The 13,700-nt window shown below is 44.0% G+C and overlaps 1 protein-coding gene across 5 annotated transcripts in view; it reads right to left on the reverse strand.

Annotated features, from left to right (window-relative positions):
• The window catches only part of Slc6a20 (solute carrier family 6 member 20), a 52,147-nt gene that overhangs the window by 31,584 nt on the left and 6,863 nt on the right, over positions 1–13,700 (reverse strand). For 4 of the 5 annotated variants that reach the window (XM_076575539.1, XM_076575541.1, XM_076575542.1 and 1 more), the window contains exons 2-7: positions 11,595–11,735; positions 8,194–8,285; positions 5,913–6,140; positions 4,795–4,878; positions 4,401–4,511; positions 217–458 (exon numbers count right to left, since the gene is read on the reverse strand). In XM_076575539.1, the coding sequence (XP_076431654.1) occupies positions 217–458; positions 4,401–4,511; positions 4,795–4,878; positions 5,913–6,140; positions 8,194–8,285; positions 11,595–11,735 (898 nt within the window). The remainder of the gene's footprint in view (positions 1–216; positions 459–4,400; positions 4,512–4,794; positions 4,879–5,912; positions 6,141–8,193; positions 8,286–11,594; positions 11,736–13,700) is intronic. The other variant, XM_076575540.1, reaches the window with a different exon arrangement.

The following is a 13,700-nucleotide window of genomic DNA, read 5'->3' on the forward strand; positions in this document are numbered from 1 at the left end:
TTTTGGACCGTCAGTTCTAGTGCTGGTAAAAGGCAGCAATTATGTAGTTGAGAGAAGAGAACCTCACTTCAAACTGTAGACCTCAACACTGGAGTCTTTAGTCTACCCCTTGACTTCTGGGAACCCAGTCCTTCCCAGTCACCCTTCCAGCTCAGAGCTTTGGAGCCTTGCCTTCCCACTTGAGGCCCAAGGTTCTGAGGGACAACTTAGACTCACTTGTTTAAGCAGTTTTCATAGTTGAAGGTGGCCTTGAAGCCATAGATGGAGAAGGTCACAATACTGGAGAATATGGCAGTAGTACTATTGATGATGGACACAATGATGGCATGCTTCTGGCAGTTGTTGGAGGGTTCATTGTAGCTGGCAAAGGCAATCAGGCCACCACACCCTAAGCCCAGTGAGAAGAAGATCTGCGTGGCTGCATTGATCCAGGCCTTGGGGTTGGCTAGCTGCTCAATCTAGAAGGTCAATAAGGATAGGACTGAGGAATCCCTGGTCCCAATCTAAGACTCCTCCTCCCAGGAGAAATAGGCCCAGAGAGGGAGAAAATTACCTCCCAACTTCCCCAGCTCTCCAGAACTGGCCTATGTGCAGTATATTTCTTGGCAAGTAAACCACATTACTAAACCTCAGGTAAAGTTACCCAAGGGAGTTTAAGAGTAAAGTTAACATTGTCAAAGCACTAACTAATGTACGTTTAAATCACTTAATGTTAGTGAGAAACTTTTGTCATAGGTACTCTTTAATGTTTACTATTTGCTTAAATAAGCTAATATGTTAAGAGACTGGAGTGATCTAATTCCTGATTTAAAAGATACTAGGCCATTCCCAAATTTCTCACTCTCTTTAGTAAAGACAATCAGCCAACTGTAGCATGAATCCTAATTGGTCTTAATAAAAACCCAGAGCCAGATATCAGGGTCAACGCTGAAAGATCAGAAAGACAAAGGAATAAGCCACAACAACCTCCCACTTCATCAACTCCTCAGCCGAAAAGAGAGGGAGCTCCTGTCTTCTCCCACCTTATATTCCTCTCTCTGCCCAGCCATATCACTTCCTGTCTCCACCTCCCTAGTGCTGGGATTAAAGGCATGAGATCCCAAGTGCTGGGATCAAAGGTGTGTGCCATCACTGCCTGGGTCTATTTCTCTTTTAGACTAGATCAATCTTATATAGCCCAGGATGGCCTTGAACTCAAAGAGATCTGTCTGCCTCCACCTCTGCCTCTGAAGTGCTAGGATTAAAGGTGTGTGCCACCACTGCCTGGCCTCTGTGGCTAACTAGTGGCTGACTGCTCTGCTTCTCCGATCTTCAGGCAAGCTTTATTTGTTTTTTAATTATTTATTTGTATTTTATATACATTGGTGCTCTACCTATATGTATGTCTGTGTGAGGGTGTCAGATTTCCTGAAACAGGAGTTATAGACTATGGTGATATTTTATTTGTACTAAAATGTGATTTGTATGTTAATAAATAAAGTTGTCCGGGGGTCAGAGCTAATAGCAAGCCATTGCAGAAGCTGGGCGGTGGTGGTGCATGCCTTTAATCCCAGCACTTGGTAGGCAGAGCTAGGCAGATCTCTGTGTGTTCAAGGATACAGCCAGCATTGGAGACACACGTCTTTAATCTCAATACCAACCATAGTAGACCTGGAGGTCTGTACAGACAGGCAGTGACGAGGCAGTCATGTGGTTGGGTTTACAACCAATGAGAAGGCAGAACAGAAAGTCTTTATAAAGACAAACACACAGGAAGTAGCTCTCTTTCAGAGAGGTAGGACCACCGTGAGAGGAAGGGTAAGGTTTTTAGTTCTTAGCTCTGACCTCTTGGCTTTCTTCTTTGCATTGGTTCTGTGTTTCTTATTGAATAAGACGGTTACTTCTACAATAGACAGTTGTGAGCTGCCATGTGGGTGCTGGGACTTGAACACAGATTCTCTGGAAGAGCAACCAGCACTCCCAACCACTGAGCCATCTCTCCAGCCCCTGCAAGCTTTATTTGTTAGAGTATATACAAAATATCACCCCAGCCAACAAACCAGCCAGATTCCTCTCCTGCTAGCTCACCTGCTGTGTACACTATAAGGAAGCTCTAAGGAGGCTATGCGGCCTCAAAACCACTGCAGCTAAAACATATCACTAACCTAGAAGGGACTGTTCAAATGTTGACTGATTTAAAACAGTTTCCAATGAACAGTTTTCCATTACAACCTTGGCTAAATTCTAACAGTCATTTTTATCCATGCCAGAGGGAAAATACTTGCCCTGTTGGCCAAGAAGGCGGCCTGTTGGGGCTGGAGAGATGGCTCTGCAGTTAAGAACGTTGGCTGCTCTTCCAGAGGACCTGGGTTCAATTTCCTGAACCCACATGGAAGTTCACAACTGTAACTCCAGTTCCAGGGGATCCAACACCCTCACACAGACACACATACAGGCAAAACACCAATGCATATAAAATAAAGATTAATTGTGGGATGACTCATCCCTAACAGGCTTGTGGGCCATCTGGCCCAAACAAGTAAAAAAGATACTTTTTGAGAGCCAGCCTGGGTCTGCCTGATGGTCTTAGCAACAGCAGCTGAAACATGATCTAGAGATAACCTGGACCAATGAGAGGCAGCCAGGTCACACCAGCCGATACATATCAGACCTCCCCCCAGGGTGGGGTGGAGGGTATATAAGGCTTGCCTTGTCCTGAATAAATTAAGCGTTTCTACATTCTGCCTGAGTCTGTGTGGTTTGACACTGTGCCTACTTGGGCCAGTCCCCCAAAGGGAACAACAGCACAGGATCCTACTACAATTAATCATTAAAAAAGTTTACTCCTTTGTTGCGGGGAGGCAGCCTGTTATTAGTGCAAACACAGTACTTCAATTGTACAATAACTATCAGGATTGATGCAAACATACATTCTTTCTCTGGATATATAAGCAGGTGCTTGGCTTAATTTTTGAATTAGCTGTGTTGTTCTCTGGTTATGCAACGTTAGACCTAGTAAAAGTCTTCTCTTGTATGTTTTCTTGCCAATTGTTATATAGCTATTCCCTCCCAATGAAACATTTCCTCCTGGAGGGTGGCTTGTTAAGATTCAGGAAGTTAGCTGGGCAGTGGTGGAGCACGTCTTTAATCCCAGCACTCAGGAGACAGAGGCAGGTGGATCTATGTGAGTTCAAGGCCAGCCTGGTCTACAGAATGAGTTCCAGGACATCAATGGTCAAACAGAGAAACCTTGTCTCAACCAAAAAAGATTCAGGAAGTTAATGAAACTGACACATTTCAAGAGGCTCCTGAAATTTACCAGATTCATAAGGCCATGCCCCAAGACTATTTAAGTGGGAACAACTTCTAAAGATAAGAGATAAGTAGTGCAGGATGCTCTGGGAATGCAGTCTTTGTGTGTCATTGCCCATGCCAGAGTGGGCTTTTCTGTGATATAACTGCCTTTGAATCATCTATGCCCCTGTAACTGACCCTAATAAACTCATTGCTTCACTAAGCTAGGCTTGGGCAGACTTGGTGTGTTTTTGGTGCCCTCTCTAGGAGGAACAGCATTTGTTCAGTTTTTCCTGAAAAGGTCATGGAATATCTGCTTCGTCATTATTAGAGTGGGTTGGAGGGGAAACAGGAAGAAGAGATTGTGGACGGAAAGGTGACAACATCATTACCACCACCACCACCACCAATCTTTAAAGCAGCAGCAGAGAAGTTCCAAAGAGTAAGAAAGAGTAGGGAGCAGAGGTCACAAAGACAGCAAAGGCTATGAAGAATTGAAGACTACAGATTGCCTCTGTTGCTGGATAAATTCTAAAACCCCCACAAAGCTAGGGGCTAATGATTTAAGATGCCTAAGCCTGAGAGCTGTCACACTAAGGGAGTCCATAGAAGAGCTCTACAGACATTTGTCTCCAGGCACAAAATTTGCTAAATGAATAATGTGACCTATTTTCCATTGAAGAACATTGGCCTGGAGAGAGAAGGTTAAGGAAGGGATCATCACAACCTGGAGGGAAAGGGTCTAAGGAAGCATGGGGACAGATAAGGGAAATGACTGGAGTGGCATCTGTGGTCATCAGCTCAGTGGAGCATCTAGACAGGACTTTGGGTGAGATGTGGAGCAGAAAGGGTAGAAAGGAGGGACTGGCATCAGTCATTAGGAGTAGTGAAAGTGTAGGAGGGAATGGACAGGGGATTTAATGTTCTAGAATGCACAGGGTTGAGAATGACCTGTCTGAGGATGGGTCCATGTGCCATAAGGCATCCACAGCCCTTGGCCCAGCCTTGGGCTCACACCATCCTCCTTGGTTACTTACAGCTTTTCCTTCCTCGTACTATTTTTTTTTTCCAGGCATACCAAAAGGGACCAAAATGGGTAGCGGCACCCTTGAGACTTCTTCCCATACCTTAGGTGTGAACATGTACACCAGGCCATTGTTGGCTCCGTGGAGTGTGAGGCCCCGAACCAGGTAGATAATGAGCACAAAGCAAGGCATCGATGCAGTGAAATAGACCACCTGTGGGAACCCAGGAATGGAGTCAGCCTCAAATTTTAGGAAATAGCTATGCAACAGTATGTAAATAGTTCACTCAAAATTATCAATGTATATCTTTATTGAAATGAAGATACTGTCTTTACAAAATGTTTAATTTAAAATATGTGAAATTAAATCAATAATATAAATGCTGTGAGCTCTTAAAAATTAAGAGATAAAATAAAACCTCATTCAAGGGAGCCTAATGGTGCCCTACCAGAGAACAGCAGAGCTAACATGGAAACAGAACAAAGCACCTGCTTACATCACCACGAAGATGGCAGTTGCATGGATCATGGCACAATCTTTGGGTCAGATGTCTTAGGAGTTTGCCCATAGCTGGTAACATCTGGAAAAGGCACTAAAATTCTTTTACAAGGTCTGAAAGTTTTCAGGATAAAAATGGGGTCACTTTTATCAACTCTAATATAAAAGTAAATAAAGCCAGGAGGCTAGGAAGAAGGGTAATTATATATGACCACTTGATTGTCACCATCACAAAAGATACCAGAAACAAAAAGGACCCTGAAACTTTCAAGAAGGTCTGCCTAGTAACTATGTTCAGTCAGGGATTAAAGTGTCCCTTACTGTCGGTCCTTATGTTCAAGGACTTTAGTCTCAAAACATCTTGCATAATCCTCCCCATATTTGCCTTTAAAATTTTCCCCTCAGCCTCTGTGAATATATCCTTAGTCTACGATGGCATCCATTTCTCCATAGCTTTCTGTAAATCTCATAGTTTATTATGGCGCCATGCTAGTTTCCTTTCTGTGCTGTAGTAAACCATTTTAAACAAAAGCAACTTAGGGAAGAAAAGGGTTTATTTGGCTGACACTTCTAGGTCATGGTGCATCACTGAAGAAAGTCAGCAGGAACACAAGAAGGAATTTGAAGCAGAAGTCAATAAGAAATACTGTTTGCTGGTTTGTTCACAGGATCAGGCTTAGCTAGCTTTCTTATACTGTGTAGGACCACCTACCCAGGGAATGGTGCCATCCACAGTGGGCTGGGCCCCCTTACATCAGTTAATAAGGCCTTCATCAGCTTGTCGACATAATGATATATAAATTAGAGATTTTTGGACATTAGCATGTTTATACTGATGATAAAATAATCAAGTGAAGAAACTTGATTCAAAATAAACATTATAATAAGGCAATCTCCTACAGACATGCCCATAGGCCAATGGGATCTGGGCAACCCCTCAACTGTGACTCCCTTCTTAGGTGACTCTGGGCTGTGTCAAGTTGACAGTTAAAGGTAATTAGGGCAGGCACTTTTCTCTCCATGGCCCTCTGTGAATACTTGCATAGCTCACTGCAGCACCCATCTGTCCATGGCCAAATCCATCCAGGCACAGCACTATCATGCTCCCCAGCCTACCTTGCCAGTTGATTCAGTGCCTCTCAGGATGCACAGATAGACAATCAGCCAGGCCAGGGTGAGGCACAGTGCTGGCTCCCACTGCACTCCTCCGTTCTCTTGGATGGATGGTGAAATGTTGAGTGTTTTCCTGTACCAGAAGTACTGTGTTGATGAAGCCTTTTCACACTCCTCATCATAGCCTGTGCGGTTACCATTCAGTGGGCAGACAGACCATGGCAGGGGGTCCTTTGGAATGAATTGAGAATCAACAGAAAAGTAAGGGGAAGGTCAAGGGCTTGGTGGGATGATCGGATATAGTCTTTGCAGAGGGATCTTAGAAGAGAAGGAAGCTGGTCCCTCAATGACAAATGGCTGCAGCCTTTGAGGCTGACAAGGGCTTAGGTCTTCAGGGGATATGGATGGCATGGAGGATGACTGGTTTTGTTTGGATGTTGGGCATTCCCCCCAAAGATCCACTCCCAGAGGCTGTGTTCCTTTGGATGGGGAAGTGCGGTGGATCTTTAGGAAGTAGGGCCAAATAAGAAAGTATTGGGGTGTACTTTCCAAGGAGCTAAGGGGAACCCTGTTTCTTGCTTTCTATTCTGGTTTCATTGTGGCTGTTTCCTCCCATATGTATGTAGGACATGATATTCTGCTAAACTTAATCTTCACTAGAGGACAAGTTGTGAATTAACAAATTTTTCCTCTTTATAAATTAGTGCCTAGGATATTTTGATCTAGTAAAGCTGACTAATAAGATTTGCTTCTTATTGAAATTCTGCATGTGTTTTTTGAGGACTGCTACATTCTCTTATGGGTTTAGAAAACTGTTACTAGTATCTGGATAGTGACCAGACCAGCTACAATAAGAGAACACTGATCCAGCATCACTGCAGCAGCCAAATCAGGAGCTTAAACTCTAAGCTCTTGCACCACTGCTGGGATGGTCAGAACTTGTTAATGACAGGGCTGGAGAGATGGCTCAGCAGTTAAGAACACTGACTTCTAGATGACCTAGGTTCAATTCCTAGCACCCACATAGCACCCACATGGCACTAACAACCATTTGTAACTCCAGTTCCAGAAGATCTGATGCCCTTTTCTGACCATAGGCAGAAGAAAGTCAGGGCAGGATCACAAGAAGGAATTTGAAGCAAAAGTCAATTAAGAAATACTGTTTGCTGGTTTGTTCACAGGATTATAATTAGCTAGCTTTCTTACACAGTGTAGTAGTATTACATACTATTATACTAATGTAGTACACAGTTATACATGCAGAAAAAACACCCATAGACAAAAATTTTTAACTGAAAAAAAAAAGACTTGTTAATGACTCGTGAACTCTCCTCCCTCCCCTCAACTTAGAACAAGCCAGAGAAAGCAACAGTTAAACAGCTCACTTCCAACTTCTCCAAGCCAACTCATCATTAGGACACCTTTAAGAATATAGACAGATATTTCATCCCATGGGTGTGGAACAAGAAGGAGGTGAGGTCCAGTGCCATGAAGCTACTGAAGCCCTTGAGTTAGAGACCCTGGCATTAGTGACTTCCTCTGAGCAGTAATTAGCAGTACATGAGCTTGGCAGTTAAGACTCCTTGACCATGTAGGGTAGAGACAGTGAAACCCTCTTCTGCTTTAGGTAGTTTTAACTGGGTTCTTTGGCACTTAAAAACAAATTAACTCAAATAATGTCTGTCTGATCATAATCCAAGGCCAGCTGCTCAAAGAAGTTCTAAAGGGGATTGAAGGAAAGAAAGAAATCTGATCAGAGTTGTGGGTGGTGTGGGAGTAAGTCTGCTCTAAGATAAGTGCCTTGTTGAACAGGTCTGAGTTCTATGAGGTCAGATTTATAGGACAAAAATGTTCCACTAATAGAAACACGTCTGAGCAACCTATTGGCTTCAAGGCTACAGTTCACAGGACACAGCTCAGGGCCCAGTGGCCTTATCTAATGTGCAAGGCTACTCAACATCAGGAGCCAGGCCTGCACTCTGGGGTACTCATTTCGTGAGACCCTGGCTCCAAGCAGGCCTTACTAGTGTGTATGAGAGAGGTTTTGCAGGTCTTACCTGGATATTCCCACAGACAGCTACCAACTGCTCCCATATCCTTTGTTTTTAGAGTAGTTTCTCTCCCTTTAGTGCGGAACATCAGAATCAGAAGTCCAATGAATGATTGGTAGTATGACTTCCCCTCAGGCTCCCTTCAGGTTATAAACCCATAAACTTCTCCATTCCTCCTGGAGGCCTGAATCCTCTCCCCTTATTGTTCCTGCTATGACTAGGCCTCTGCTCACCTGGAAGGAGTGGAAGAGGTACCAGATAGCCCAGGTGTTGATGACATTGTAATACACAGAGATCAAGAAGGAAACCACCAAGCTAGCAATGCCTGAAAGGAATAAGAAGGCCATGCTGAAAATCAAGTGTGGTAGCCTAACCTGTAAGCATCCCAAGACAGACATGATGGGACCACCCAGGGCAGAAATACTCGCCCCCTACATATTTTTTAAAACATGACTTTACATTTGTGACCTGTTTCCAAGGCTTCCTTCCCCAACTTCTCATATATTTTTTAACATCTAAGTGCTAGGTCCTGGGCTCCATGCTTGATATGTGTCTTAGTGTTCTATTGCTGAAAAGTGATCCTGACCATGGTAACTTGTATAAAAGAAAGCATTTAATTGTGGCTTGCATACAGTTTCAGAGGTTTAGTCCATTATTATCATGGAAGGAAGTAGGGTGGCATACAGGCAGACATGGTAGCTGAGAGTTCTACCTCTGGATCTGAAGGCAGCATGAAGAGAAAGACACTGGGACTGGCTTGGGCTTTTGAAACCCTAAAGCTCATCCCCAGTGACACACTTCCTCCAACAAGGCCGCACCTTCTAATTCTTTCAAATAGTGCCCCCTATAAACCTATGGGGGCCATTTTCATTCAAACCACCACAATGCGTCTGATTTTCATAACAGTATTTTTCCCATTTCACAGTAGAGAAGACCACCCAGCAGAAACAGAATACAAACCTCATGAGAAAAATGTCACCCATGTGCCTCATATGACAATTATTCCCTTTAGACTAGGTCACTGTGGCCAAACTCACACCTCTGTTATCAGGAGGGATGGAGAATGGCAGAGGCATGAAGTGTGGAGACCAGCCCCACTGCCTTAGACCTGTGAAGGGCCTAGGGTAGCACTGTGGACAGAGAGTACGATACCAGGTTGCTCTGCAGTGATCTGACATTGGCCTTTAGGAGCACTGTTCCCAGCTCTTGCCATTCCACATGTACTCAGGTGCTGGTGGCCATGTAAAAGGAGCAGCAGGTGGCACTTGAATTCATGCGTTCAGTGCACCAGCATGCAAAGCACTGATGGGTGAGTCTTGAATAGGCAAGGCCCTGAGGGGTTTAGCTCCAGAATGTCTCTTGCTACTGCTGTGCCTTTACATGTTTGCCAATGCCATTTTTCTTTTGTATCTGGCACAGTGTGAATGATATGGGGGGGGGGGGGAAGGATGCCCACTCCCTCTAATGTAGTGTGATTATTCATGGAAATATCCCATTCTACTGAGCATTTTTGTGGATTATTAAGACGATTTCCTCTTAAGCTGTGCTGTTTAACTGAAGCAGTGATTTTATACAATAATAGTGTTAGTTTAAATAGAATTTTGATGATTAAGGGTTTTTAAACAAATATAATAAGGGATTATGATAGAGGTTAGTTGAGTGGGAAAATTAATATAGGCAAAGGCAGGATATAGTGTTGCTCTTGCCCATGATAAAGCAGGGGCTGCAGAGGATAGAAAAATAAGAACAAGGAAGTGTTATGCAGCTAGGACTTATGAGTTTCTCTTGAGGAGTCATGTACACTGTGGCTTATATTCATGATTAAGGAAAACAATTAAGTTCTAGAAGCTAGGCTAGCTCAAGTTCTTTTAATATTAATGTTGGGAGATGTGTTCTTGGGTTCATAGCTAAAACAAAGCTTTAAATAATGACTAAGGTTAGGTTAAGGCATTTCTATTAATGGTTTGGGGAACAATTTAAAGTTTAGGAAGACACAGTTTTGATAGTTGAGGGAGGGGCACATTGAGGTCAGGGAACAAAAGCAATGGTAGCCTGGCTGTATACCTTTCTTGCTAGGATGGGTTGGTGATCAAAGGTGGTGATTAATTCCTTCTATCCATTTCTTCCGTCAGCTTCCTGATATAAAAAAACTGTTGATGGATAGGTATGTACCATGAGGATTTAAAGTAGAGCTGACTGATTGTTTTTCAGCTGTAAAAGTTTATATTTGAGATCCTTTTAAGATTTTTTTATAAAATTACTTTTTAAGATAAATTATAAAGTGATCGATTCTTTCTTTGTAACCACAAAAATATAGCCTGCCAGTAAAAGAACTGGCTGAGAAAAATACCTTGCTTTCTTATACTCTGTTAATCTGTAGCAAGTTGCTTGGACATGAATGTATGTGGGTTCTTGGGGATAATTTGTTTTTCACCTGTAACATGTAAAATGTTTAATCATGTAAGGGATACGGAAAACATGTTATTTTTTACTTGTATTCATTCACTTAAAAATAGAATGTAACAACATTGTAATTTTTATATTGCTTGAAAGATTCTGCTGGGGTATATAAGCTGTAAGGGGAAAAATAAGGACATAGAAGGGATACAGCCGGGTAGAGGTAAGAAAAGAAATAAAGGAAAGAGAGATGATAGAGAGACCCTAAAGGTAGGTGTAGGTGTGTGTGTGTGTGTGTGTGTGTGTGTGTGTGTGTGTGTGTGTGTGTGTGTGTTTCACTGGCCCCAGAGAATTAAGTCTTACTCCCTCAGACAGAAAAGTCAAATTGAGTGAATAGTCCACCAACTCTGTGGCTCCCCTTCAATTCCTGAGCTGCTGAAGACTGGTCCCCACAGCAGCACTCAGGACTGTTTTTAAGTTGCTGACCTTGGTCTTGGTGGGAGTACATCAGCATCACCACCAGCAGCACAGGGAAATGGGCCAGTAAGTGGGTGTCAGCGCTCCTTAAGGACTCAGCTGCTTTTCTTCCTAAACAGAGCTGACCCTTCCTTACTCCTGAACAATTGCTCCCCTTTATGGGTTGGGAAGGTACCCAGAATAATTGTGGTCATTGATGGCCCTGGATCCTGGGCTTTTACAGAGGAGGTGAATGAACCATGTCTTGGAGATAGCAGAGGATAGCAAGTGAAGGTCACTTTGAAAAGCTATGGTGGGAAGTGAAGCCACCTACTATGCACAGATGCCTTGGCTTCTGCATACAGGTATCACTGTGGTGTCCCAAAGCCCCGAAGTGGTGTGGTGAGGATGAAATGAGCTCACACAGTCATAGGCCATGCTCAGCATCAGGCATATAGTAAGCAGGAGGCAGTTGTGTACATCCCTAGATGGTAGGTGGTTGGGACTGAATGAATGCTGTTGTGCCAGGCAGCTGTGTCCAGTCATTCACAGAATCTCAAGCTGAGGTCCAGAGTGGAGATGCCCTGAGGTGGAGTTTCCTTGGGGGGCTGCACGTGGGGGTCAGAATTCAGGGCCCTCTCTGCCCAAGTTCCATGGTAGCCCTCCCTAGGCTGTCAGTTAACCCAGTTACAGGCCTTGCTTATGGACAGCAACCCTCACACCTGTGATGCCCAGAAACACGTGAGTCTCTGTTAGAGGAACTGAAAAGGATCCCACATACCGACACCACTGAGGTAGGGGCTGATGGTCCTCCAGGCACCGATGCTGCCCTGCCGCATGCGTTGTCCCACAGCCAGCTCCAGGTACAAGAGTGGCATCCCCTCTACAATGAGCATGATGACATAGGGGACCAGGAAACTCCCTGTGGGATGCCAGGGCGGAACATCAGGTCAGTGTGCCGAGATGGGATTTGCCCTGCCCTACCTCTGTGCAACTATGCTTCTATCACCTTACCTTTCCCCATCCAGTCCTTTCCCCATCCATCTCCCCTCAGACCTTTCCACTCAAAATGGAAAGGTCTTTTCTGCCTTTTTCCTTCTACCTTCCATGTCCATCCTTCTGTCACCCCTCTCACCATCTATCTTCTATTCATCCTATCAATCCAACCTTTCATTCATCAGCTCACCCATTCATGTCTCTCCACCCATTCATTTATCTGTTCACCTATCCATGGATGACACACAGCCATGTCAATTGTGTAAATCTTTGAATACTTCCATCCTGGGAGGCAAACTGCCACTGGCTCCAGCTTCTTGGGCATCATTCTCCATGGCTCCATTGGCTCAGCTTCTGCCAGCAAAGCTTCTACCCTCTTTTTTAAAAAAATTGTGTTGGGGAGGTTGGGAGGTTAGAGGACAACTTTGGGAAGTTGGCTTTCTCCTACCTTTATGTAGGTTCTGGAGATTGAACTCAGGTTCACCTGGCTTGTGTGCTAAGCAAGCACCTTCATCCACTGGGTCATCTTACTAACCCCTATCTTTTCATTCAGCACTTAAGGACTGGTGAAACACTAAGTTTCTAAATACTTCTCTCTTGAGTGTTTCTGTCTGTTTTCCTACAGCTCTGATGGGATCTATGTGATATGGTTGTCTGAAACTGACCTTTTCCAAGCTCTTGTCACACCTGGTCTGTGGGTGAAGTGGAAAAATCAGCAAACATGCTTCCTGCCCTGAAGGGTTCACCTAGGTAGAGAATTTCAGATGCTTTAGAGTTGCCTGGGCTATAGAATGTTCCTTCAGGCCTGATATTTTTCAGAGTGCTTAGTGGCTTAGTTGGATTCCTCCAGTACACAGAGCTTCATACCACATCCTCCTTTTAAAGAGTTCTCTATGTATCTGTTTTAAATATGCACCTTCAGTCTAAAATTTCATTTTGGTAACGGTAACTTTAAAAAGACCTTCAAATCCACAAATTCCTAAGGAGTGGTCTGTGAATGGAGTTGTAAACATCTTCCCACTACCAGACAAATTACAAGGCTGCCTACCAAGTCTGCTGCATGGAGAAATGACCCAAGACTACTTTGGAATATTCTCTTTTCCATCCTAGCTCATGGCTTCTTGGCTTGGACCTGAGAAACTCCAATGGAAGCAGGGCATACAAAAGCAAAAGTGTGACAACAGTGGCATGGATTAAGGGTAGCTTGTAGAGGGAACTGGCTCCTTGGCATTAAGGAAAACAGAAGCATAGGCATACACAAATCCTAATAGTCATGAAATGCCTCCATGGAACACAGGGGTTGCCTGTGTAACTGGAGTGTTGATGGTCATCTATGGAACTACAGACCAAGAATGAAACTTCCACGAAGAAGACCCAACTGCAAAGAAAGGGAAAGTAACAGCTTTAATCCTTCAGATTGGGTGGGGCCCTAAGACCAGTAGTCTTGACTTGGGTGTTTTATAGGGGCCCTGGGTCCTCCCCCCCCCAGTTCTGTTTAGATACCTGCCCTCATACCTTCCTGCCACTCCTCCCCACAATGATTTCTGGGAACAAGAAGCTGGCATCTTAGGAAGTCTACCTATGTTCCTCCAACTTTCCCTTCATTACTCCCCCAATCCCACTTAGAAGGTGTAGATGAACAGTCTTGTTAAATAGGAAACACAGAGCCAATGCAGAGATGAAAGCCCAAGAGGTCAGAGCTAAGAGCTAAAAACCTTACCCTTCACTGCTGCTGCTGTCCTCTTCAGCAAGAGAGCTACTTCCTGTCTGTCTTTTTTATAGACTTTTTATTCTGCCTTCTCATTGGTTGTAAACCCAACCACATGACATCCTCATCACTGCCTGTCTGTACAGACCTCCAGGTCTTCTCTGGTTGGTATTGAGATTAAAG

Source organism: Peromyscus maniculatus, chromosome 7 (assembly GCF_049852395.1).
Source record: "Peromyscus maniculatus bairdii isolate BWxNUB_F1_BW_parent chromosome 7, HU_Pman_BW_mat_3.1, whole genome shotgun sequence".
Taxonomy (NCBI): Eukaryota; Metazoa; Chordata; class Mammalia; order Rodentia; family Cricetidae; genus Peromyscus; species Peromyscus maniculatus.